Source organism: Calidris pugnax, unplaced genomic scaffold (genome assembly GCF_001431845.1).
Source record: "Calidris pugnax isolate Ruff unplaced genomic scaffold, ASM143184v1 scaffold211, whole genome shotgun sequence".
In the NCBI taxonomy this organism is placed as follows: domain Eukaryota; kingdom Metazoa; phylum Chordata; class Aves; order Charadriiformes; family Scolopacidae; genus Calidris; species Calidris pugnax.
The window spans coordinates 10,469,324-10,493,269 of record NW_015091083.1 but is presented as its reverse complement, the minus strand read 5'-3'; the positions used below and the strand labels follow the sequence as shown (position 1 = coordinate 10,493,269).

The 23,946-nt window shown below is 45.2% G+C and overlaps 1 protein-coding gene across 2 annotated transcripts; it reads right to left on the bottom strand.

The window, feature by feature from the left end:
* Window positions 1-12,336: 12,336 nt before the first annotated feature.
* Window positions 12,337-14,892, bottom strand: SIVA1 (SIVA1, apoptosis-inducing factor). 2 transcript variants are annotated; one of them, XM_014957409.1, is made up of 4 exons: window positions 14,693-14,892; window positions 14,300-14,506; window positions 13,220-13,379; window positions 12,337-12,577 (listed from the first exon to the last, which is right to left on the bottom strand). In XM_014957409.1, the coding sequence occupies exons 1-4, from the start codon at window positions 14,808-14,810 to the stop codon at window positions 12,520-12,522; spliced, it is 543 nt and encodes a 180-aa protein (XP_014812895.1). In that variant the 5' UTR covers window positions 14,811-14,892; the 3' UTR covers window positions 12,337-12,519. The 2 variants fall into 2 exon arrangements, with proteins under 2 accessions (XP_014812895.1, XP_014812896.1); XM_014957410.1 differs by having other exon boundaries at window positions 13,220-13,376; window positions 14,693-14,881.
* Window positions 14,893-23,946: the final 9,054 nt, after the last annotated feature.

The following is a 23,946-nucleotide window of genomic DNA, read 5'->3' as shown; positions in this document are numbered from 1 at the left end:
TCCAGGCTGAACAACCCCAACTTTCTCAGCCCATCTCCATGGCCTCCTCTGGACCCTTTCCAACAGCTCCATGTCCTTCCTGTGCAGGAAGTTCAAAACATAAGCCCTTTGATGAACTTCATTAATGAAAACTGGAGTGATAGTATTTTTAAGATGGCTGCAGCACACTGTAAGCTTTCCCTACGAAACGTTCAGCTGCTGCCGTTGTTCCTTATTCTGCTATTACTGGGGGAAATGAAACCCAACAGGAAGATGGGGATACCTGCCCAGGGTCCAGTAATGAGTGTAAAATGGAACTGAATAAAACTGGAGTGGAAGAAGCAAGGTCACTTGGTGCAACTGCGGCCTGGAGAGTTGCAGAGGAAGGGAAGTGTAAGAAAGCAGAACAAAATGTACGTATTTACACAGGTGAGGGTGTCATAAATTTAGTGTGTAACTAAGATAAAGGGATTAAACTTAGGATCTCCCTTTACGTGATTGTAAAACTTGAAATCATGTTACCTTTCCAGAGTTTTACTTTCTGTGCTCATTTGCTCAGCTGTTAAGGAAGCGGAGATCAAAGGTGACTCCTTGTTGTTTAAATTGATATTTTTATATTTATTTTTTTTTAATTCTAGTAGGCAGCAAACTTGAGTTGTGATGAGGCTGGTGCTTCCTGTGCTGCCCAGTAGTTTTTCCAGGTAACTTGGAGAAACTTGTCAAACACCTGTGCTTTGTTGGAGGGAGGCGAGGTATCGAATGTTACGGGAGAGTACTGGGATTGAGGGATGAAGTGAGTGTGTGAGGGATGTGTCATCACCTGAGGTTCCTCTCTGCAAAATCCTAGTGTTGACTTTCTTTCCAGACCAGCGCCCCTGGCCCAGTTTTATGAGCAATCTCTCAATAACAGAAAAAATACAGGCACGTGTTACAAGGAAGGAAAAATCAGGGGTACTTCTCAAACACGGAGCAAACCCTAGAGATAAATACACCTATTTTTCTACCAGGCTCAGCTGAAATTGTCACAGCACCACTGCATGTGTGCACATGTCTAAGCAGCATATGACAGGGACACACAGGCTGGTGGAGGCTCTGGGTGCTGGAGAAGGAAGGCTGTAGCAGCACAAAGAAGCTTCCAACTCCCCATCTGGAAAATCCCCCCCCAGGATCCCAGGCCCTGGAAGCCCCATCTGTCTGTGCCGCAGAGCGGATCTCCTCCCCTGGGAGCAGGAGAAGAGCTGGCACAGGGAGCTGGGCTTTCTCTTCCCGCTGCACAGAGGTTGGATGCAGGTTGCTGGTGGGACCTGCAGAGACCAGGCTGCTCCTTTCTGTCCCCTCTCCCTTTTTAGCCAATTTTGTCTGAATCCCAGTTCTCTTGCTTTCATCTTTTGACTTCTTCCTTCCCCTGGCTCTTCCCAGCAGACAAGGAACGATGGATCCCTTCCTCCTCTTCTCCCCTGCCTTCTCTCATTTTTTTATACCTTCTTGCAGATCTTCTGCAGGGCCTAGAAGGGTGTGTTATGAACTGACATGATACCTCAACTTTAAATAATTATTTTTTCTTGGGCAACGTCCTGATGCTGGATGCTCCCTGGTTGGCTGTGGAGACTCCAGAGACCCAATACACATCTAAGCTCCCTTTTAAATGGTAAAAGAAACCTGCAAGACCCTCTTTCCTTGGTGTCTCGGGCAAGTGCAGATCTAATGAGCAAAAGAAGGTAGGGTAGTTAAAGCCTGGAGTGTAGTCCTTCCTTCTCCCACCAGCCCCACCTGGTGTGGCACAAACTGGGGACAAGTCCTGGCCACAGACCTCAGTGTGAGTCAGGCCATGCCTGTTGCTGGGCTGGGTGTGGTGGCCTTCCTAGAAGATAAAAAATACTGAAGACAAGCAAGTGTTTGACTTTAGGGATGGACGTATTAGCTGTGCTCTGTCAATGAAATCTTATTTTGGATAATACAGTTCCTTAACCTTGTGAAGCCGGGTGAGTTAATTTTGTCACCTGACCCAAATCTATGGGACCACTTTCCATTGTCCATATAAACCCGTATCCTCAGATACAGAGTCTTGACTGATGGGTTATGGTATGAAATACTGAGCTGACCAAAGAAAAGAGCACATCTCCCATTGAGTTTTAAAATTATTTCCTATTCCTACTGCTATTTTAAACATCTTTTCTACTGCAGAAGCGTAACTAGGAACCACGAGGAGAGAACTGCCCAGCACCTTTCCTCATTCACTCCTGGTTCTTTAGTCAGTGGCTTTCAAAGAACCAATCTGGTCATCCCGTACCATCTGGCATCCATTTCTGTTCCAGGGCATCCTGAAATTTGTGTGGTTTCCAAGCTGGTAAATGTAAGAAACCTGGGGAAAGCAAACCAGACAGTTGTGCTGCCCTTTGTCTAACTTACCTTTTCATTGTGGTATGAACTATCAAGTTTACCCTACCCAGAGTTCTCTGGAAAAATACAGTTAAATCCTTGATAAGACATTGACTGAGATTTGCTGATGGAAGACATTTATATCTATTTCTTTAAAAACTCTTAAGAACTCTTTAAAAATCTGGGGAACCAACCCCAACCTTCTTCAGGATCCTCAGGTTCACTGCCTGTAGACCCCAAGACCTATTTAATCCCCTTTTCTAGCCGTGTCCAGCTCAACAAAATCAGTTAAACTCTTGGACAGAAGACCTCATGATGTCCTTTCCCATCCTACTTCTCCAGATCCACCGAGGCTTCCCGTCTCTGGTGCCCATCCCTCGTTATCCCCCAGGAACCCACTGGTCTAACTCTCTAAGAGGAACTGGGGGGAGGTCCTGCCAGGCAGCTCCGTGGAAGTTGCCCAAGAAGTTTCAACACCCTATTCCTGGATGACACCGTCCCATCCTATAGTTACCCTGCTTGGCTCCAGCCAGTCTGCAGATGCCGCTTCAAAATAAAAATCCAGACAATATAACCTCCACATTGCTCCCTCCTCCCCCTTATTTAGGCAGCTCAGTGAAAATACAAACATATGGACTCCATAAATTCTGTTGTGAATGGCCCGGAGTGAAATCCTCAGCCAAAGCAATGGTTATCATTAAACAAATAATGACAACACTGGATGTGTAACACAAATTATATTCAGGAGGAGCTCCTCAGCTGTGTAGCTCTGTTAGCCTGGTGACATCAGGGTGATTTACACCAGTCCTTTGGGATTGGCGTTGGTGCCAGCAGCAAACTGCTGCAAAACTAAGGAGGCAGCCCCCACCACCCTCTCACAGCCTTTCAAGAAGTGCTCTCACAGCTTGCAAAACTCTGAATGAAATGGTGTTTCGCAGCATGTACGGTGCAGGAGAGCAAGTCCTTCAATAAACATACAGCATGATCAAGAAAGTATCCACAGCTCCCCAAACCAGGCTAAAACAACTGAAAGAAAATACTGCCAGAGAGAGGTTTAAATATAGATTGACTCAAAAGCACACAAAGAGCAGTTTTGCTGCTGGGGCAAACTGTCTCTCAGTGATACGAAATGCCCCAGGGGATGTGTGTGTCACAATAAAACTCTGAATGAAATGGTGTTTCGCAGCACAGGAGAGCAAGCCCTTCAATAAACATACAGCATGATCAAGAAAGTATCCACAGCTCCCCAAACCAGGCTAAAACAACTGAAAGAAAATACTGCCAGAGAGAGGTTTAAATATAGATTGACTCAAAAGCACACAAAGAGCAGTTTTGCTGCTGGGGCAAACTGTCTCTCAGTGATACGAAATGCCCCAGGGGATGTGTGTGTCACAATAGTTTGCTGTAACAAATACACACACACACACCCCCCAGCCTACTGAACTTTTTCTGTAATTCATGGTAAATTCTTATGTACAGTCTAGGCATTGGCAAAGCTGTCGGAGCAGTAATGAAACTTTAAAGCGCATTACGTTAAAATAAGTGTCAAAAGAATGACCATAAATTCATGTCACACCTTCCAAGAAGCTCAGTTCGTAGCAACTCTGCTTGTGTGGCATGGGAGCAGATTGTCCAACCCCCCCCTGGCAGGGTGCTACACACACACACACCCCCCAGCCTACTGAACTTTTTCTGTAATTCATGGTAAATTCTTATGTACAGTCTAGGCATTGGCAAAGCTGTCGGAGCAGTAATGAAACTTTAAAGCGCATTACGTTAAAATAAGTGTCAAAAGAATGACCATAAATTCATGTCACACCTTCCAAGAAGCTCAGTTTGTAGCACTTCTGCTTGTGTGGCATGGGAGCAGATTGTCCAACCCCCCCCTGGCAGGGTGCTGCAGGGTGCTGCAGGGTACCAGCACTGACGTGATTCACCCAGGCAGCTGTTGGAGCTGCTCGTGGTGGGGTTGTGAAAAAAGCTCAAGGTGCCAAGTGCTGATCTAAGAGAACTCGGCTCTCCACCAGCCGGCTTGGCTCCGAGGAGTTACTGAACAACAGATGGGAGCATGAGTTAAGCAACCTAAGAAAATATTCTGAGTGGAGGAATAAAGTTAAAAGCTGAAATTCTTGAGAAAATACAGAGAACAAGTGCTGAGGTTTGAACTAGTTTTTGTGTCCGAGTGCTTAACGTTAATTATAGAATCATGGAATTGTCCAGGCTGGAAGGGACCTCCAAAGGTCATCTAGTCCGACCCCCCCGCAGTCAGCAGGGACACCCCCAACTAGACCAGGTTGCCCAGGGCCTCATCAAGCCTCACCTTGAATATCTCCAGGGATGGGGCCTCAACCACCTCCCTGGGCAACCTGTTCCAGTGCTCCACCACCCTCACAGTAAAGAACTTTGTCCTCATCTCCAATCTAAATCTGCTCCCCTCCAGCTTAAAGCCATTGCCCCTCGTCCTGTCACTGCAGCCCTTTGTAAACACTAAAGGGTAGTCTCGTTTCTGACAGGGCTCCTGAAGCACTCGTCCTTACAATAGGAAGTTTTTATTTAACTTGGGCAGAAGAGGTTATCTGTGAAATTAATATTACAGACAGTTCAGATACAGCTCAAAGCCACAACTCTTGTGTTTTGAGCTCTACTTGCACCATGAAACGCAGCCAAAGGCAATACCTGACACTAAGGAAAAGACAAAAGAGCCCCAACTCACATCACTTTGCAGTAGATTCCAGCAGCAGTGAAGGGCCACCATCGTGAGCATCGATGATCCCTCCAGCAGAGCAGGGACAGCACAGCTCTTCCACAGATGGAAAGTGTCTTAGCCTGAAGGTGAAGGGAAGCGCACGAGCTCCTGCTGTATCTGATCAGTAGCGTCAGCGCAGAAGGGACAAAGTCAGGACAAGACAGAAGAAAAAAAAAGGGTTATAGCAACGAGCCTAAACAGAAATCCGTGGCTGTATGAAAGGGCACGGAGTACACAGAGAGTGGAAGGTACCCGTGAAGAGGGAAAGTCCCTCTAACTTGGTTTATGATAACTGCCAGTTCTTGGTCTCACTAAGACAGTGAGCTCCAGCGTTGGATAAGTGAGCTAGAACCTATCCAACACAGGTTATGATAACCTATAAAGATATTTTCAGGATTTATAGATCCTTGTGTTGAACAGTGTTGATACAAAGCCACGAATGAAGCAGTTTTTTATAGAATTTCTGTACTCCACGCAACGGCTGAGTAAGAAAGCTCCTGCATCCCCCTGAAAACCTGAGCAGTCTAAATACAACTCAAGAAATAACATGAGGTATCTCAACCGGCTCCGTAACTGCAACACACGTGACAACACCCAGCTGGGACCAAGTTCTCTCATGTTCAGAGAAGTGAGGACTTCCAGACCAACGTAGAGTTAAACCACTCAGCAGAATAGGAAACACAGTATGAAGGAAGTATCTGAGCTGATTTTCTTCTTTTAATGTTTCTGTGGGGAGACTCTGAGAATTTGCACAGACTCTGTATTTTCAGCCTTACTTTTTAATTCCTTATACTGTTAATCCAAGATGATGAGTACAGTCCCAGGTTTCTAAGCTTGTTTTGACTGGGTTTCAAAATATTTTAAAAATCTAGTTTAGGGCAGTAAATAACCTTGCTGTCATGGAAAGAGAAATCAGAACAATCAGATTACTCATTTAGGGAGGTATTACTCAGTGCAAGAAAGCGTGGGAGAATCAAGCTCCTAAAATGAAACTTGGGGGGACCAAGATACATAAAAAAGTGCATTAATTTTCCTATGCAAGTGACTTGGTTGAATTATTCTTTAGGCTCAGGAATCTATAGTCTGCAGAGTGCTGTGCTTCTACAGCACAGCCCACAAAAACACTTAAGGATATGAGTAAGTTTCATCATATCAGTAGTTGTAGCAGAGTAAACAGGATGTAAGAGTGGACATTCTCCGACCACGTATCCTTTTACCAGTTCCTCATCTCTGACAGCTCCCAGTCATCGATGCGTAGGGGAACCGAGGGAGAATGCAGGAGCTCTAGGAGTGCAGAAGAGTTTCCACAGTACTATAAATTCCCAAGTGAACTCAAAAGCACCGTAGGTGAATGCACAGCCTTGGAATCCCAAGAAAAACTGCAGGAGCTCTAGGAGTGCAGAAGAGTTTCAACAATACTATAAATTCCTAAGTGACCTCAAATGCACCATAGTGGAATCCCAAGAAAAAACATAAAATACTTACCCTTCTGATGCTCTGAAGGCCACAGACGTGCCCTGTCTGTGAACTGGAAGTCACCAGGCTTTCTGTCTGCTGGGGTCAGGTCTTCAGGACCAGTAAAGCCTCCATGTGGCCCAGTGACACCTCTGGATCTCACGCACGAAAGAAACTGCTGCCTCTGCTCCTGCTGGTGCAGCCCACCAGGGTTTGCCTTCACCACAGCAAGGACACACCAACTCGGGTGCAACCAGCCCCCCAGGCCACCCACGTCCTTCTCTACAAAGCTGTTTCCCAGTCAGTCAGCACCCGGCCGGGCTACGGATGGAGTGACCATCCCTGGGGCAGGACTGAGGTCAAGCTGGCCAGCCCTTCATTCCTCAAATTGTTGTCTTCAAAGAACCTCATCCTCCTCTTTTTCTCAATCATCAGGACCATCCCCCAGTTGCAGCTGCTATTTAAAGGTGAGGGACAGCAGCCCTCCAGTGCCATCATCCTGCTCACTCACAACCCCCCAGTTCAAAGTCCAGCTTTAGAGTCCCACAGCAGTCACCAACCTCTTTCCCACCTTTATGAGAAGGAACTTGGGTGCAATATGTTCATTTAATGCAACAAGGTGTGGAATGTGGGTGTTTGGGGGTGTCGTTGGGTTGGTTTTTTCTTTTTGCTGTTGTGATTTGGTTTTCTGATAGAACTTACCCATTGCCTGGCATATAAATACCCCTGTTAATGCCACCGATACCTTAAGATTCAAAGGAAAAAATAACGTGATCAATTTACGTCCATGCACATGGTTTACATTTTGCTTTTGTCTTTCTACACAGCAAAATGGTCCATTTTGCATTTCAGGCTATATTTTATGAATGACACAAATTATTTTGGATTAAAAAAATTCTGCTTTGGAAACATTTGCTTGGGACCTATAGATTTATGAGGGGGATATTTTAAAAGACCCCCTCCACCCCCCCAAACTAGCACTCTAATTATAACAGTATCAATCAAGCTGGGAGAACTTGAGAGAAAAGGAAGAACTTGAGTAACAATCTGCACAAAACTAACAAAGGGATGCCACCAAATTATAACAGTATCAATCAAGCTGGGAGAAGTTGAGAGAAAATAAGAACTTGAGTAACAATCATCTCCACAAAACTAACAAAGGGATGCCACCCTGTGGCTACAGCACGAAACTTCTGCTGGAAAGGTAGGGGGAGTAGGTGTTTTGTCTTAAGTCTCTAACTTGATTAAAGCAAATTTCTGCACAAGGAGCCACTGGTGGTTTTCGGAAGGTCGGTGCCAGTTTAAGAGCACAGGTATTTAGAAAAGACCAAGACAGTCCCTGGTGAAACGCTGCTGATTTTGACATTAGCAAGTGGACATCTGGCCCCACTACCTACAACAGTGCTTGTCAGGGAAAGAAGAAACAGAAAAACATCTATATCTTAAAGAGTAAATGACAACGGAACAAAAGAGAAGGGGATCGTGTTTTCAACTATGTAAGAAACAATGTAAAAAAAAAAACAACCAACAATTAAATAAATCCTAAAGTTTAAAGGAAAACCTGCAACCGCAAAATGTTTAAGCAATAACAACTTCTGCAAGAGATAAGTAATAAAGTGTCTATCATTTGGTTTTAATGGAAATCACATCCCTGAGAACTAAAAACTTGTAATAAAAGTGTAAGCTGTAATAATTTGATTCCAGCTGAGGCTTTTCCTTAAGGGAAAAAACAAAACACCAAAAGCCCAGAATACACAACACTAGCAAATATCATTAAAACTTGTATTACAATGGTAGCAGTTCAAAATGCAATCAACTACACCAAGTATGATATTTCAATACCTTTAGAAATAAAGAAGCCACACAAAAGAAAAAGATAAAAAAGTGATGTATGAACTGTGATAGTCATTAAAATATTACAGAATATTTTTATAATAATTTGATCACTTTCATCCTACTGCAGCCTTCTCCAGGCTGAACAACCCCACACCAGAGAGGAGTAGAGGGGCAGGATCACCTCCCTCGACCTCCTGGCCATGCTTCTTTTGATGCATATCAAAAATGTCAAATTGAAATAGCTAATAGTTGCATCATTTGCCATGATGAAACAGTATTACAACTAACTGAAAGTTACAGAGGAGCACTATATGTAACTTTGTACACATACAGCATAGGTGGGATTTTAATATTAGTTAATTTTTGCTAGGATTCAATTTTTTTAATCCAGTCTAACCTTGTCAAAACACAAAACCATCATGTAGCTACTAATTGCACAGTGAAAGAGAGAAGTATGTATGATTTGCATCTGCTGCTGTCTGACCAATTCACCTAGAGGTGATACTTGGGTGTTTTCAAAAGAATCAGACCTAACAAACCTAGGGACGAAGATACAGTTTCCATTTCTACTTCTTGGTGGCACCTCTTCAGAAAAGATTCCAAAGAGTTAAACCATTTGTAGATTGCTGCTACTTCTTTGTATCTCCCAGCCCAGGGTAGCAAATGTAGCATAAATGTCTTACCCATATTCATAAAGGAAAAAAAAAAAGGACAATCTTTCACTTAACACCTAAGTAACTTCATTTTTGTGCCCTGTCCTGAGATAAAATACAACTGCATCTTGTCATCAACTGTCCAGAAAGAAGAAAAAGAAAAAGGCTACGGGTTGGCTACAGATCAGGGTCTAAATGGGTATGACACTAAAATGAAAGGAGGGGAAGAAGGTTGGGTGTTGGCTGTATTAAACAAAAGACCTACCAGTCATACAATGCCACTGGTTGTATTTGTGTCCTCATCTAAGATTTTATATATATTTTTTTAATTATTAGTTGTGAAATGGCTCATGTTTCTCTCGTAAAACAAACAGGCTTCCTGTCTGCAAAACAGAAACAGTTACTGGGTGTACACAGGGCTAAGGTTATTTGTGTAACCACCACATCTGACCTGCCCACCACGAGCACAGCACACAACACTGAGGGATGCACGTGACACATCAATGCTACTGAAGGGGATCACTCAAGTGTGTTTGATTGTCTTGCTGAAATTCTTCATAATACCATGTACTTTTGTTCTAGTGCAGATTGTAGATACTGGTGACTGCTAAAGTCATTTACCACCTTAGTCTTCTAAGGACAATCTATCTGGTATCTGAAACCATACATTTCTAGCATTTACTCACATATTAGGCTTAAAAGAAATTGTTTATCCTGATCAGATCAGTTGACTTCCTTTTAGACATAAAACTGTGCCCTTTGAGACTGATTTCACCAGCAGCGATATACAGGCCTCAGAAGAAGTTTCTCATCCACCTGTAAAATCATTACTGTAGGATATTTTCACCCATCAATATTCTGGCTCCTCTCCTTCCCTCAACACCAGGCAAACTTTGATTTTTAGAAAATCATTACTGTAGGATATTTTCACCCATCTGAACACCAGGCAAAATTTGATTTTTTACACACTTTGCACTGAATAGGAGGGGAAGAACATACAATAACAACAAAACACAGTATAAAAAAAAGACCAATCCTGCTCAATTAATAAACCTGACAATTTCTCTGGCTCTCCTACACAGTCCTAGGAGTATCCAATGTACAGATCTATAACCAGTGGCAACAGACAAGACCGTGTGAGTAGGAGTTAATTAGACAAAGAGAATAATCTTGGAACCTCTCACCCAAAGATTCTTCCCTTCTCCTGTTTTTTTTTTTTCTGCAGTCAATGTAAAGATTTAAAACCAGTCCCCAGTCCTACCTCCCATTGTTCATCTAAGAGCTTCAGGCACAGAGCAGGCACTTTCCTCAATAATGAGATTTGAGTCTTTTGGGAGATAAAAGAACACGAGAAGCCGTTTTTCCACACCTTCTGAAGCCAGAGAAGCAAAAGAGCTGGTAACCACTAAAAAAAACCCATTTCTTAGATGCATGATGCACCACCCCAGTGCAAGAGTTCACACTCTGTTCTGTGCTCCTCCCAGCCTCTAACCATTCTCTTCCAGCCCTCTTTCTTTTTTCTCCTCCCAGCTCTTCACTCCTCACTGGGTTATCTGTCCTAACAAACACCCAGCTTTCAAGGGGCAGGCCAGAGGATAACAAAAAAGAACTTCAAGCCCTGAAATCCATGCCATTGTTTACGCAGGACAGCTTTCTATGAGATACAGCAGTGACTAAATGAGCCAAAAAAACATAGCTACTCGGAAACATAAATAATTTGTAAACAACATGTCTCATCTCTCCTGGAGCCTAGAAGAAAAAAGTATTTTCAGTCTCTCACCCTCAGGAGAGAATGAGAAAAAGCAGATACACACTGAAAGGTTTTCGTTTGGAAAATATGCTTGACTGAAAAACATTTTTGTTCACTGCCTAGAGCTTCACATAAAACAAAGCCAAGTTTGAAAATTCTTTCCTAAAACTAACATTTAAACGCAGTAACCCACAGATTCTTCCCATTCATGAAACTCAGCTTTGTGTTGTAAGACGATTACCACAGAAATAACATTTTTATCTGCCCTATGACACCTGGCAGCTGGGAACTGCACCAGGGATCTGCCATCATTCTGACTTAATCTATTGCAGTTTTGAAGAGATGGATCATTCTGGGGAATTACTGCACACACTGGCTAATACTTTTACTACTGGCTCGCCTGATGTAGACTTCTGACTGGTTCCTGTTTGGTTTGAGGACAGACACATTTTTACAGTTGTTCAAAATGAAGGCTAAAGTAAGAACTAGTAAACTCCCCCATTTTAACTGGCTACAGAGGGAAACAAACCAGATCCATCAGCCGGACAATGCTTGCACACAGATGGCTGAAGTGACCCCTTGCCCAGACACCCTAAACGTCAGAAATGCTTTTAAAGTGTCTCTCAGAGTTATACAAGGTATTGCACTGGGGTTGGAAAGAACGTCAGCTTGCACCTCACTGTGGCTGACCCATCCCTGTTCAGCAATATCTATCACCCCACCCTGTGCTAAAGCATTTACTGTTCTGTTTGCTTAGTTGCAGCACTCTGAAGTGTAAGAATATCTCGTGTGCTTTCAACAGCACGTCAAACAAAGATGTCCCCACATGAGACCTAAGTCTCTCAGCTTTCATTGCGATGGCCTTTCAATTTCTTCAAAGAGAAATGGCTAGAGGGGAGGGGAAGAGGTAAAAACCAAAAAAGTTACTCAATGCAAAACATACTAATTACAGTTGAGAAGACTGGGAAGCGCAAGTGGCAGACTCCTTTGGGAGTTCAGGGCAAATAATTTGGGAAACAGAACATTAGCTATGAATGCCACGAGAATTTCTCTTTTTTCCCCTCTCAAATCTGTTCCTTTTTTCCTCCTACAGTCTGAAATCAGCCCCTTAGATCATAATTTTCCTTTCATTGAAGACCACCCTAGTTTTGTCTTACGTATGGTTGGTTTGCAAGATGAAAAGTCTGATATTTTTATTTGTAAGTGTCAGTAATCCTAAGGTGTTTGTGACAATTTAAAAAAAAAAAAAACAACCCCACACAGAAATCAGCAAACTGTCTATTTACAAAAGCCTTCAGGCCTGGCTAATTTTCCTAGTTAGCTCACAAAGAAATTGTTGTGTGTCCAGAATAGATTGACACTCACCTGGAAGCACAAAAGGAGCAACTGATTCTGATCCCACAAAAATGCATCCTAACATAAGTAAAAAGAATTCTGAATTCTGTATCACAGAAGGAACACCACGTAAGAGTATGAAGTGGCCACTTCCAGATAGGCATATCACAACTATGGAAAAGGAGAAAATTGACTCAAAATAATCTAGGAATCCTCAAAATATAAAAGTTTATTTAGCTACAATATTAAAAAGTACAATATAAAGATATAAAACATAGAAATTCCAAAATTAATTCACATGCTAAAAGGATTAATTGACCAGCAGTAAGGAGGAGACTTCATGAAAGTTATGGACATCTTAGCCATAAAGGCTATTTCATCAAGTTTCAGACTTGAAATATGGAACAACCATTGCAGAGAACTTGCTCTCCCATATCACCATAACTAGGGGAAAAAAGAGAAAACCAAAAGAAACAAAGTCAGTGTGTCTGCTGTCTCTGGAACATAACAAAGAATGTCATCCTAAATAAACGTTCCAAAGAATGCCATTATCAACTGTAACCACGGGACTCCTACACAGCACACTCTTTGTATCACAGAACTGTTAACAATGATGGCAAAAACTTAAGATTACTCCTTGAGAGTGTATTTGTTTATCAGTGGCCACCATACTATATTGCTGGCGGGAAAATAAAAGGAATTTTTGCCTCCTAGAACATTTAAACGAGAAGCTAAACTAAATTTGCACTAAGACCAATTAGACTACATTGCACAGGCATTTTATTTTCCATGTTTCAGGCAACTTTATTGCTGCTAAAGCAACATGAGAAGAACTCAAGTCCTTCATGTGCATGAGCTAAATATCTGTTGTGTCTCAGAATCATAGAATAGTTTGGGTTGGGAGGGACCTTAAAGATCATCAAGTTCCAACCCCCCTACCATGGGCAGGGACACCTCCCACCAGACCAGGTTGCTCCAAGCCCCATCCTGCCTGGTCTTGGACACCTCCAGGGATGGGGCAGCCACAGCTTCCTTTCCCATCTTCTTATCAGGGCATATATAATTAAAAATACAAGAGGCACTTACTCGACGGTGGAGCAGAGGGAGCAGGTAGCTGTGTTACAGCAGCTGCAGAGCCTGCTGCAGTTCTGACAGACAAACCGCTCGCACTGTGTACACGCTTCCTTCACGTCGGCGGTTCTGACACAGGAGGAGCAGGCCTTGGAGACTCCCACGGGTGGAGCTGCTAGGAAAAGAGGCAATTAAGAAGAAAGGCACTTTACAGCAAAAAAAAAACCAAACACAACAAACCGACAGAGAAAGCACCTGGAAGCTCTGAGAAACACCCAGCGTGGTACCCCCCACCCGGCATTACAGCTACAGGCAGCAGCACAACTGGCTGGCAGAGCTGCTTACAGGTGTGCTGGTTCTTTATCCCATTCAGTGGCAAGACCACTAAGAGAGCACCAAGCACATGACAGCTTGTCAATTCATAGAATGGTTAGAGTTGGAAGGGATCTTAAAGATCATTGAGTTCCAACCCCCCTGCCCTGGGCAGGGACACCTCCCACCAGACCAGGTTGCTCAAAGCCCCATCCAGCCTGGCCTTGAACACCTCCAGGGATGGGGCAGCCACAGCTTCTCTGGGCAACCTGTTCCAGTGCCTCTCCTCCCTCACAGGAAAGATTTTATTCCTGAGATCTGATCTACATCTCCCCTCTTCCAATTTAAAACCGTTACCCCGTGTCCTGTCACATCTCTGGGCAACCTGTTCCAGTGCCTCTCCTCCCTCACAGGAAAGATTTTATTCCTGAGATCTGATCTAAATCTCCCCTCTTCCAATTTAAAACCGTTACCCCGTGTCCTGTCACATCAGTCCCTGACAAAGAGTCCCTCCCCATCTCTCCTGTAGCTCCCCTCAGATACTGAAAGGCCGCTATAAGGTCCCCCCGGAGCCTTCTCTTCTCCAGGCTGAACAACCCCAGCTCTCTCAACCTGTCAAAAACCCCGCAGTGAAGCTCAAATCTAACACTGCCTTTAAAAAAAGAAGGAAAATAAAGATAAACTACGGAGGGAGACACACACACCTTCCCCCCCCCAAAATGTGCCATGGGGCCGGTCAGCGCCCACCGCCCGCCTCAGCCGGACCCCGGCGGGGCCACTCACCCTTCCCGCCGGCGAGGGGCCGCCTCAGGAGCTTCCCGTCCTGCCCGATGAGCAGCTGCTCGCTCCAGCGGCGACCGGCGCCGCTCTCCTGGGCCTCCCCGCCGGGCTCCGGCGAGCGGCTGACGGCGCAGGTGGCGGCGGGGCTGGCGGGCCAGGCGCCCTCCATGTACGCCTGGGCTCCCCTGAAGAGCAGCCGCCGGGTCCTCTCTGCCGGGGGGAGAGGAGAGTTAAGGGCGGCTTTTCCCCCCAAACCTCTCACCCGCCGCCGCCAGGCCCGGGGCGGCCGTAGGAAGGCAGAGGCGGCTGCGGGGGAACAGGCCGGGGGGAGGCGCGGCGGCGGCGGCAGCGCTTCCCCCTCCCCTCACGCCTCCCCCACACCCTCCGCCCCCTCACCGAAGATCTCCCGGCGGTACTCCTCGCCCCGCACGCCGCGGCTCAGCTCCCGCAGCCCTACGCGGGTTTTCAGATGGAGCGGGGCCGCATCCCCGAAGGGGCAGGAGCGCTTCGGCATGGCGGGCCCGGCGCCGCCTCTGACTCCCGCCCGCCCGGGGAAGAGACGTGAGGCGATGGGCGGGGCGGGCCGGACATGGCGGCGGCGCCTCAGGCCCGGCCCCAGCCAACCCGCCCACTCCCCTCCTCTCCTCACCCTGAGGTGTTTCTGAGCCGAAACCCCCTCAGTTGTCGTCGCAAGGAACCGGTCTCTTCGTCTGAGGGAGACCCTGCCCGCCCCGCGGGGTTTGCGGTGCCCGCCCGGCCCCGCCGCTCCTCAGGCGGCTGGAGGCGGTCGGTCCCCTCCGGGCCTTGGTTCCTCAGAACCCGGCAGGGAAAAGCCAAGCGAGGTTTTGGAACTCGAGTTTGTCAATAAACCCTCTTTCCCTGTCCGCCTTTTCCCATTCGTCTTCCTTTCTGATGGTCCTGAGGGCTGGTTACCCCGGTGTTCAGGCTCGGGTAGTTCTTCCTGAAACTAATATGTCTTAGCTGCCTCAATGCTGTAGGAGCAACAAAAACACGAGCAAGTGCAAGAATTCACTTTTTTAAAAAAAAGAACAGGGAGGTTGGAGGACGTCCCTCAGGCCAAGGGCTCTCACAAGAGGGGGGTCAGCAGTGATGGCGCCCAGTGGGGTTTCAGGGACTTACTCTGGGTTTCAGTTCAATCACCAGGCTCCCTGAGACTTTCTGCTGTTATTATGTGACAGAGAATTACTACAATTAATTTTCTTTACCTTAACTGTCAAGAGCAGCCTAGGTATGGTTTCACTGATTAAAAAGAGCCAGGGTCAATTCCAAGTAGCAGTTGGTCTGGTTACTATGTATTTTTTGAAAATACATTGTTTTTGTCAGGGCAAATGACCTTTAAAACCAGTGTTGGTGTTTCTGGCACAATGTTTTGTGTCATTTGAAGAACATAATCGGCCAGGACAGTTGTATTTCTTCCAGAGATATTTCCGAATTGAAACCTTCACCTTCACATGTGCTAGGATTCCAGACAAAACCAAGTACAGGAGTGATTTTTCCATCAATGAATACCCAAACTACCCTTCCACTGGCTGCTGAACTGCCACCGGTTTGCAGCTACAACCACGCTGATTTAATACAAGTTCAGATGATTATTTTTTTTCTGTAGAGCAGATCATCCCAGCCTTGTGGTCTGTAGAGTGGAAGCTATGATTGTAATACACAGTAATTCACAAAAATCCCTTTGGAGCTGCAAAGTCTGGCTCCTGCCACAATTTCTTTAGCTGTGAAGTTTTCTACTTTGGCTTTTTCTGCATGTACTTGAAATGGATGCTTAAAGATGCTCAGCAGACAATTTTCCACCAAACAGTGAAAACGCATGGTCTTTTCTTTCTCTCTAAGGAAACTTCTTTGTAAATATTCATTAGATATACACTGACATCCCCAAAGCTCTCTGGGGAATACGGAGCCCTGTCAGCAGAGAGGGCAGCAGATCACACACTCTTCATTAAGACAGCATAGGATAAGTGTGAATCTGAGAACTGGATGAAATCCAAAGGAAAAAAAAAAAAAAGTTAAAAGCACTGTTTTTCTTGTCAAGAAGGAGTGCTCAGAAATGCTGATCTCAGAATATGAAGCAGATTTTAAAGTCAGCAGCAGGTGCTGCTGGTGCTGTCACTAAAAGGTAAATTTAAGGGCGCTTTCCCTGAGGGCTGATTACATTTGACACATGCCACCATCACCCCACTCCAGGGCAAGGGTAGAAATCTTCTGTCACAGCTCTCTGAGTCAGCCTCAGGTGGTGACACCTCTTAATTGCCTGGCAAGCCTCACCCTTAGCGACATCTGTTACTGATCAGTTATTTCCTATTTGAAGTTATAAAGGCAAAATAATCCTGTTTTGTCTGTATCAACGCACCTCGTCATCCTACAGGGAGGGAACCGGTTCCTCTGCCAGTCTGTTGACTTGTTACCCAGTAGAATGATCCTGGGTGTTTCATTAGCTTCGTAGCAGTAAGACTTGAGGAAGATCCACTGATGATTCTGAAGTGGAAGAAAGGCTGAGACCTGATCTGGCAAAGCTGCTGGCACTGAGCATTCATGAAAATTAATGCTGTTGATTTCCCAGGTTCGGCAATGAGACCATGTGTTACATTATGCAGCTTCTCAATAGGAAAAAGCAACCCAAACAAGTCCCAAGCCACTAACAGTAATGGTGAAATACGATGATTTTGGTTTATCTTTGATAATGTGTTGGTGAAAGAAAGCAGAGAATAAAAAGACAGCCTTTTCCTTGCTACTTTGCCTCTCCTGTGCCTGTGTGAATATTGCAAATTGCCCAGTTGATAGCTTTGTCACTTACAGAACAAAGGAAAAATGCATTTCTTTTTTTTTTCCAATTGTTTCCATTTCCAGTAATCAAACTTAAAGAGCAAAATGGACTGGACTGTGCTTGCTGAGTCTGTCTCTCCTAATGTTCTATTTCTACCTGTGAGAAAGTCAGGGCAGATACAGAAGGATCCTGGTCACAGTTCACCTTCATTGCTTTTAGAATTCTAGCACTCAGAAATTTTCTGAGCTGAAATTTCCATCTGGATCTTAATGATTACTAGTTGTCAGCAGGCCCACTCCTCATTGATTTGTCCAGTCCCCTTCTCAAAACTGGTAACGTTTCATTTCTCATTTTGGCTAGCGAGGTCTACAACTTCACATTATTTTTTTTTAAAAAAGAGGCTTCTTCAGGTTTGTTTTCAGTTTGCCAGCTGTTAATTTCATTAGGTGTCTCCTATGTCTGGTTTTATAAAAGAGAATGAATAATCATTCCCTATTAACTCTGCCTAACACCCGTGACTGCTAAAGCACCCAGCACTCGGTGTGTATAACCCAGGGTATTTTTCCCCCACACGTGTTACCGTGTACGTACTGACACTGCCCATTTAGTGCCTGTTTGGGACAGTGGGAGCGCAGAAAACACACAGCTGTGGCTCTTCCCAGTTGGGTTTTAGATTTGGCTTTGAACAAGAACACAGCATCTCCCTTCCTCCGACTACTTATAAATACTCTGAATTGTCAGGACCTTCCTCAGGTTCACTGGATCACCTCTGGATCTCCAGGCCCTCTGGATCACCCCGATCCCTTTGTAAAAATCAGCATAAAATTTCTTTTGCACTGAAAACAATTTCATTAAATTCAGACCTGAACTACGAACAGACGTTGCCTACCAAAATATATAGATTTAGAATTTAAACATTCCAGTAAGCAACGACAGATTTTAAGATTTTTGTTTCCGGTCTGGCTGCAAGAGAGTTTTGATAAATGCTTACCTGTCAGCCAATGCTTCCAACGGCTCCAAAGGATAACTAGAAATAAATAGGTAGACACAAATAAAAATTACAGGCAGTGTAAATCACAGACGTCGCAAACTGAGACTGGATGCTTCTTAAAAGGAAAAGAACTTACAAAGCTGGAAAAGAGAAAATTCCGCCTCCTGTTTTAAGCAGGGTCAGACAAAATACCTACATTGGCTGGTTTGGCTTTGTGAATCTAATTATTCATCAGTCTTATTTCTTCCTCTCTATGCCTCGTTTTGCAAACCACCTTTACCCATTTACTATAACAAGCGTTCCATTTTAGGAACAGGTGGTAGATAAACAGCAACCCAGGAAATTATATTAGCTTTTAAACTGCTCCAAATGCCTAGCAGTAGGTTCCCATAAGCATTAGAGGACCTTAAAAATGCATTACCCTTCTCTTTAAACTTGGGAGTTCCCTTAACAACTCCTCTTAGTTTGTACTGATGTAAAAAGAGTGTATTTTGGCCAAACTCGATGGTTCTTTTCTAATGCCTTAACGTAAAACGGTGAAAGCAATATTCTGGAAGTTCTATTGTGTAGCAGATGTCGTTGTCTGTGCCGGGGTATCAGGCAGCCCACGCATCCTCTGTCAGGAGTGAGGAACAGCACCGCGCCCTGTGCGCTGGGTCCCACTGCGCCCTGCTCTCCGTGATCTGCAATATGGACTCAAAGATAAAAAAAACCTCCCTGGTTTTACTAGAATTGCTGAGAGCTGTTTCCTTTCTTCACAGAATGGTTTGGGTTGGAAGGAACCCTAAAGATCACCCAGTTCCAACCCCCTGCCCTGGGCAGGGACACCTCCCACCAGACCAGGTTGCTGAAAGCCCCATCCAGCCTGGCCTTGAACCCCTCCAGGGATGGTGCAGCCACAGCCTCTCTGGGCAACCTGTTCCAGTGCCTCACCACCCTCACAGGAAAGAATTTCTTCCTGAGATCTGATCCAAATCTCCCCTCTTTCAGTTTAAAACTGTTCTTCCTCATCCTATCACTACACTCCCTGATCAAGAGTCCCCCCCATCTCTCCTGTAGCCCCCTTTAGGGACTGGAAGGGGCTCTAAGGTCTCCCTGGAGCCTTCTCTTCTCCAGGCTGAACAACCTCAACTCCCTCAGCCTGTCCTCACAGCAGAGGTTCTCCAGCCCTCTGCTCATCTTCATGTCCCTCCTCTGACCTGTTCCAACAGGTCCATATCCTTCTTCTGTTGGGGGCCCTAGAGCTGGATGCAGTACTCCAGTGGGGTGGCACCAGAGCAAAGGGGCAGAATCACCTCCCTCGACCTGCTGGCCACGCTTCTTCTGATGCCGCCCAGGACATGGCTGGCTTTCTGGGCTGCCAGTGCACATTGCCAACTCAACGTTGAGCTTCTCATCCACCACCTTCCATACCTTTTTATTTTCATATCATATTTTAGTACCTCAGCATTACCAAACAACATGTTTACAACTCGGGTCAAAGGGCTACGCACCCCTCAGACGTTCTCCGTTCACGAGTGCACGTCACTTTACTATGACTCGTTAGCGACAGAGTTCGTGTCCTCATCTTGATGAGTTGGTTGGCGCATCAAAAGACCTTTGATAAGCCATTGCTATGCAGGATTAGGGGCTGGCTCTTGAAGTACGCTGCTGTCAAGCCAAGGTCTTGCCACCTTGGCACGGCAGCCGGTGCTCGCTCTTAAATTAGCACGGCGCGGTCAAATGTCGTGGCGTGTCACTATTCTGCCGGCCGTGAGACACACCAGTGCCACTCCATGGATCCAAACACTCAAAAGGTCCCACTTACACCACAGGCCACTCTCCAGACTATAAATTAGTATTTGTTGCTGCAAAAAACGTTAATGTGCCTGGTTTACAAAGAGGCTGGTTTCTCCAACGTGTTCTGGGTGATTTTTGTGGTGGTTGATCCTGGCCTTTCCCGTTGTATGCCTTCATTTCTGCTGAACGTGATTTCCTTTTATTTTTGCCTCTTTATAGATTCTTTTAATCTTTAATCTTAATTTATAGAATCTTTTAATAAAGAAAAAAGGAAGTTGAGCTCCGTGAGTGATAACCTAACGTGGTGCCGTGGTGTTCTGCTTTCTTCCTCTCCAGGCAACAATTTTTTTTCACTTAATACTAGGCAGGTATACCAGGAATTCTTTAAATCTCTGTCCAAATGGTGCCATTCCATTATCCAGCATGGATTTACCTGAGAGAGGGTATGGGAACCTCTACCCTCTCACTAGTCCCACATGGTAAAAAACATTCCCCTCCCTCACATGGCCTGGGAAGGGCTGCACAAAACCTCCCTCCCTCTGCACTGCAGCTGCACCAGCCCTGCTCTTGTTATTTTGCTGGGGAAATAAATCATAGAATGGTTAGAGTTGGAAGGGATCTTAAAGATCATCAACTTCCAACCCCCCTGCCCTGGGCAGGGACACCTCCCACCAGACCAGGTTGCTCAAAGCCCCATCCAGCCTGGCCTTGAACCCCTCCAGGGATGGGGCATCCACAGCTTCTCTGGGCAACCTGTTCCAGTGTCTCACCACTCTCACAGGAAAGAATTTCTCCCTCATATCTGATCTAAATCTCTTTCAGTTTAAAACTGTTACCCCTTGTCCTGTCGCTCCAGTCCCTGATCAAGAGTCCCTCCCCATCCCTCCTGGAACCCCTTTAGGTACTGGAAGGGGCTCTAAGGTCTCCCTGGGGCCTTCTCTTCTCCAGGCTGAACAACCCCAACTCTCTGAATCCATCTTCACAGGAGAGGTGCTCCAGCCCTCTGAGCATCTTCGTGGCCCTGCACTAGACCTGTACAAATCCTTTCTCTGAGACAGCTTCGTACGTTGTGCCTCACACGTACATCTTTATCCACCCCCTACAGCAGCCGTTGAGCTGGAACAACCCAGGGCACATCAGCTCAGCTCAATGGGACTATGGCAGCAAACGCTGGTGCAGAAGCTGGCTCTGTGTATGCGCTGTGGGTAACACACAGCTCCCCAGCAGCAGCCCACAAAGGGCACTTATTTTGAACATGTGGCCTTATTGTCAATCCTGGATAGAGAAGATCTCTGTCCAGAAAACAGAAGCTGCACAGAGTCAAAGCCAGTCCCCAAAGGTTGCCAGGATAACATGCCACGGCTACAGGGACCAGCACTAGGCGCTGTGGGTAACACACAGCTCCCCAGCAGCAGCCCACAAAGGGCACTTATTTTGAACATGTGGCCTTATTGTCAATCCTGGATAGAGAAGATCTCTGTCCAGAAAACAGAAGCTGCACAGAGTCAAAGCCAGTCCCCGAAGGTTGCCAGGATAACACGCCACGGCTACAGCGACCAGCACTAGAGCTAATGTGGAAATTTTCTTAAATGCAGCCTTTTCGGTTGAAACCTGTTTACACTGGGAAGTCTTGAGGGTGTCTTTCTGCCTCTTTGCTCTCTGCTGAGCAGTTCCCATGAGCGGTGCAATAGAAGCTATAAAAGTCACATCCAGCCCTAGGTCTATCATCCAGGCTGCCAATTAATAGAACCAGACTTTTTTGTGCTGCTGCTGTGTTTCCCCTGGATGGACATGAGCAGTTCCCATGAGCGGTGCAATAGAAGCTATAAAAGTCACATCCAGCCCTAGGTCTATCATCCAGGCTGCCAATTAATAGAACCAGACTTTTTTGTGCCCCTGGATGGACACCATCAATACATTTTGCGTAGGGCTCAGACTTCCATCAGGACCAGCTCTAGTATTTTAATTATGTAGTCCTGTGCAAATCAATCTCCAATAGACAAAGTGTCTTATCCCATTTGTAATGCCTTAATGAGCAAATATCCTTTATTTCTTCCACTTGACCTTTTTGATGGACATTAAAATGCATTATAACTTCTTCTATATATTTATGCTCAGCACGTTCCTGCCATGGATATGCATTCATCTTTTTTCTATTTTTTTTCTGCATGGGAATTTCAGAGAAGCTATCGGTGTGACACAATCATGTATCTTCTTCTCTTCTACTGTATCTTTCCTGTCTGCAAGGTTTGGAAGATCTCCAGACGGATGGCAAAGGTGCTCAGCATGGCCTCTCTTTCCAATTCCAATTCTTTATCAGTACCTAACTCTGGAAGGCCTATCCATCCATACAAATATATCACCGTTGAAACTGCTGCAAATGTAAAACTGGCATTGAGTAACTGACAATAACAGAGCAGAGTAGTCTGATGTTCCTCCTGGCTCTTCAAAATTCACAGTGTTCATCCCAGACAGTGGTTGTTCCTTTGGCCAAGTTCAGCATTCAGCACAGGAGCTTCCTGCTGGTTTAGTCCAAAAAACACTTCTTTTGTCCAGTCCCCCATTTATTTCACAACACAGGCCAGCAGAGATGTGTATACTTAAAATCAGTGGACCAAACCCTCAGGAAATGCGTTTGATGTCTTAGTTACCTTTTCCAGTAATCTTTAAAAGCTGTAGATAGAAACTTAATGCTGTTTCAGAACTGATGTCTTAGTTACCTTTTCCAGTAATCTTCTTTAAAAACTATAGATAGAAACTTAATGCTGTTTCAGAATGACAAGGCAAACCTTTTGTGAACTTACTCAGTAATTGTCTTCAAACTCTTCTTGCCTAGACATGATTATGGCCCCATCGGTACAGAAACTGCATTCCTGATTTCTGAAAGAATGGGTCCGTGCAATTGCATGGCAGGAAAAAATGCTTCTAATAATCTTTATAGTTGAGAGCAGCATCACATTATCTGAAAATGTAATACCTTTAAAGGTGGCAGGGAAAAAATTATGCTGACGACCGGATGGTTAATAGTCTAGACTCAGTAGTTTGCAAGACTTCGGCAATATTTTCAAGGAAAGGCTCACTAAAAACACGGAGGTAAATGCTAAATGGGTTAAAATGCAAAATGAACTTAAAAATAGATGACCCCTGAGTATCTCTCATGATTTTATGGACAAAGGAAACGCAGTCATTCTAATCTATTTAGACTTCATTAAGCATTTGATATAGAACCATAAAGAGAATAATTAGTTATTATTGGGATTAGTATAAACTGAACAGAGAAGTGGACGAGGGGAGAGGGAACAGCTGATGTTCAAGAGCTGTGTCTGTGTTAGTGAGCGGTTCAGTTCTACGGGAACAAAGATGCAAAGTGGTTGCTGCTCAGTGCCCACACGGAAGGTGGAGGGTTGGTTCCAACCAGTTCTTGTGAGGCCCCATGGACTGGACTCTGACTGGCATCCGGAGCAGAGCAGGGGCACTGCTGGAGAACAACTCCTGTGTGGTTTGATCAAAAAAGAACTGTTTCTATGCTGGGTGCACCATGCTGTACAATGATAACCATCACCACAGAGCAGAATGAAGCCACCACAAGGTCACCACCTCAACAGCTGGAATAACTGAGGCAAAAGAAAACGGTAGTACAAAATGCAAATTTCAAAATTGGAACGGCAATGCTTATTTTTGATGCTATAGGGTACTAACAAAGCAGGGAAGTTGTAACCATAGAACTGACATACACATGACTCTGCACGGGGACCACAGCAAGGCAGGTTCTTAAAATAAGAATGCCACATCATCTCCCCAATCCTCCTTTTCTTCTTCTCCCACAAAACACACCATTACAATGGACACACATCATCTCCCCAATCCTCCTTTTCTTCTCCTCCCACAAAACACCATTACAATGGACGCCAGTGGACATTTAGCATGAATCAGTGGTACTGCTCACCGACATGAGTAACAGAAACATGTTCCCTCCATCTCCTGGCCATTATCTCCCTGGTAGAACGCAAAAGGCCATTTGCTTCATTCCAGATGCAAGTGCACTGTTGACTCACGTTCCCCCTGGCATCTGCTGTCAACCTCAGGTCC

What these genes read in the sequence shown, in the direction of transcription:
- SIVA1 (XM_014957409.1), bottom strand. Translation starts at nt 14,810, where the DNA reads ATGCCGAAGCGCTCCTGCCCCTTCGGGGATGCGGCCCCGCTCCATCTG. An exon ending in GTACCGCCGGGAGATCTTCG is followed by an intron (nt 14,507 to 14,692) that starts GTGAGGGGGCGG and finishes TCCCCCCGGCAG; the next exon opens with AGAGGACCCGGCGGCTGCTC. An exon ending in GCCCCTCGCCGGCGGGAAGG is followed by an intron (nt 13,380 to 14,299) that starts GTGAGTGGCCCC and finishes CTCTTTTCCTAG; the next exon opens with CAGCTCCACCCGTGGGAGTC.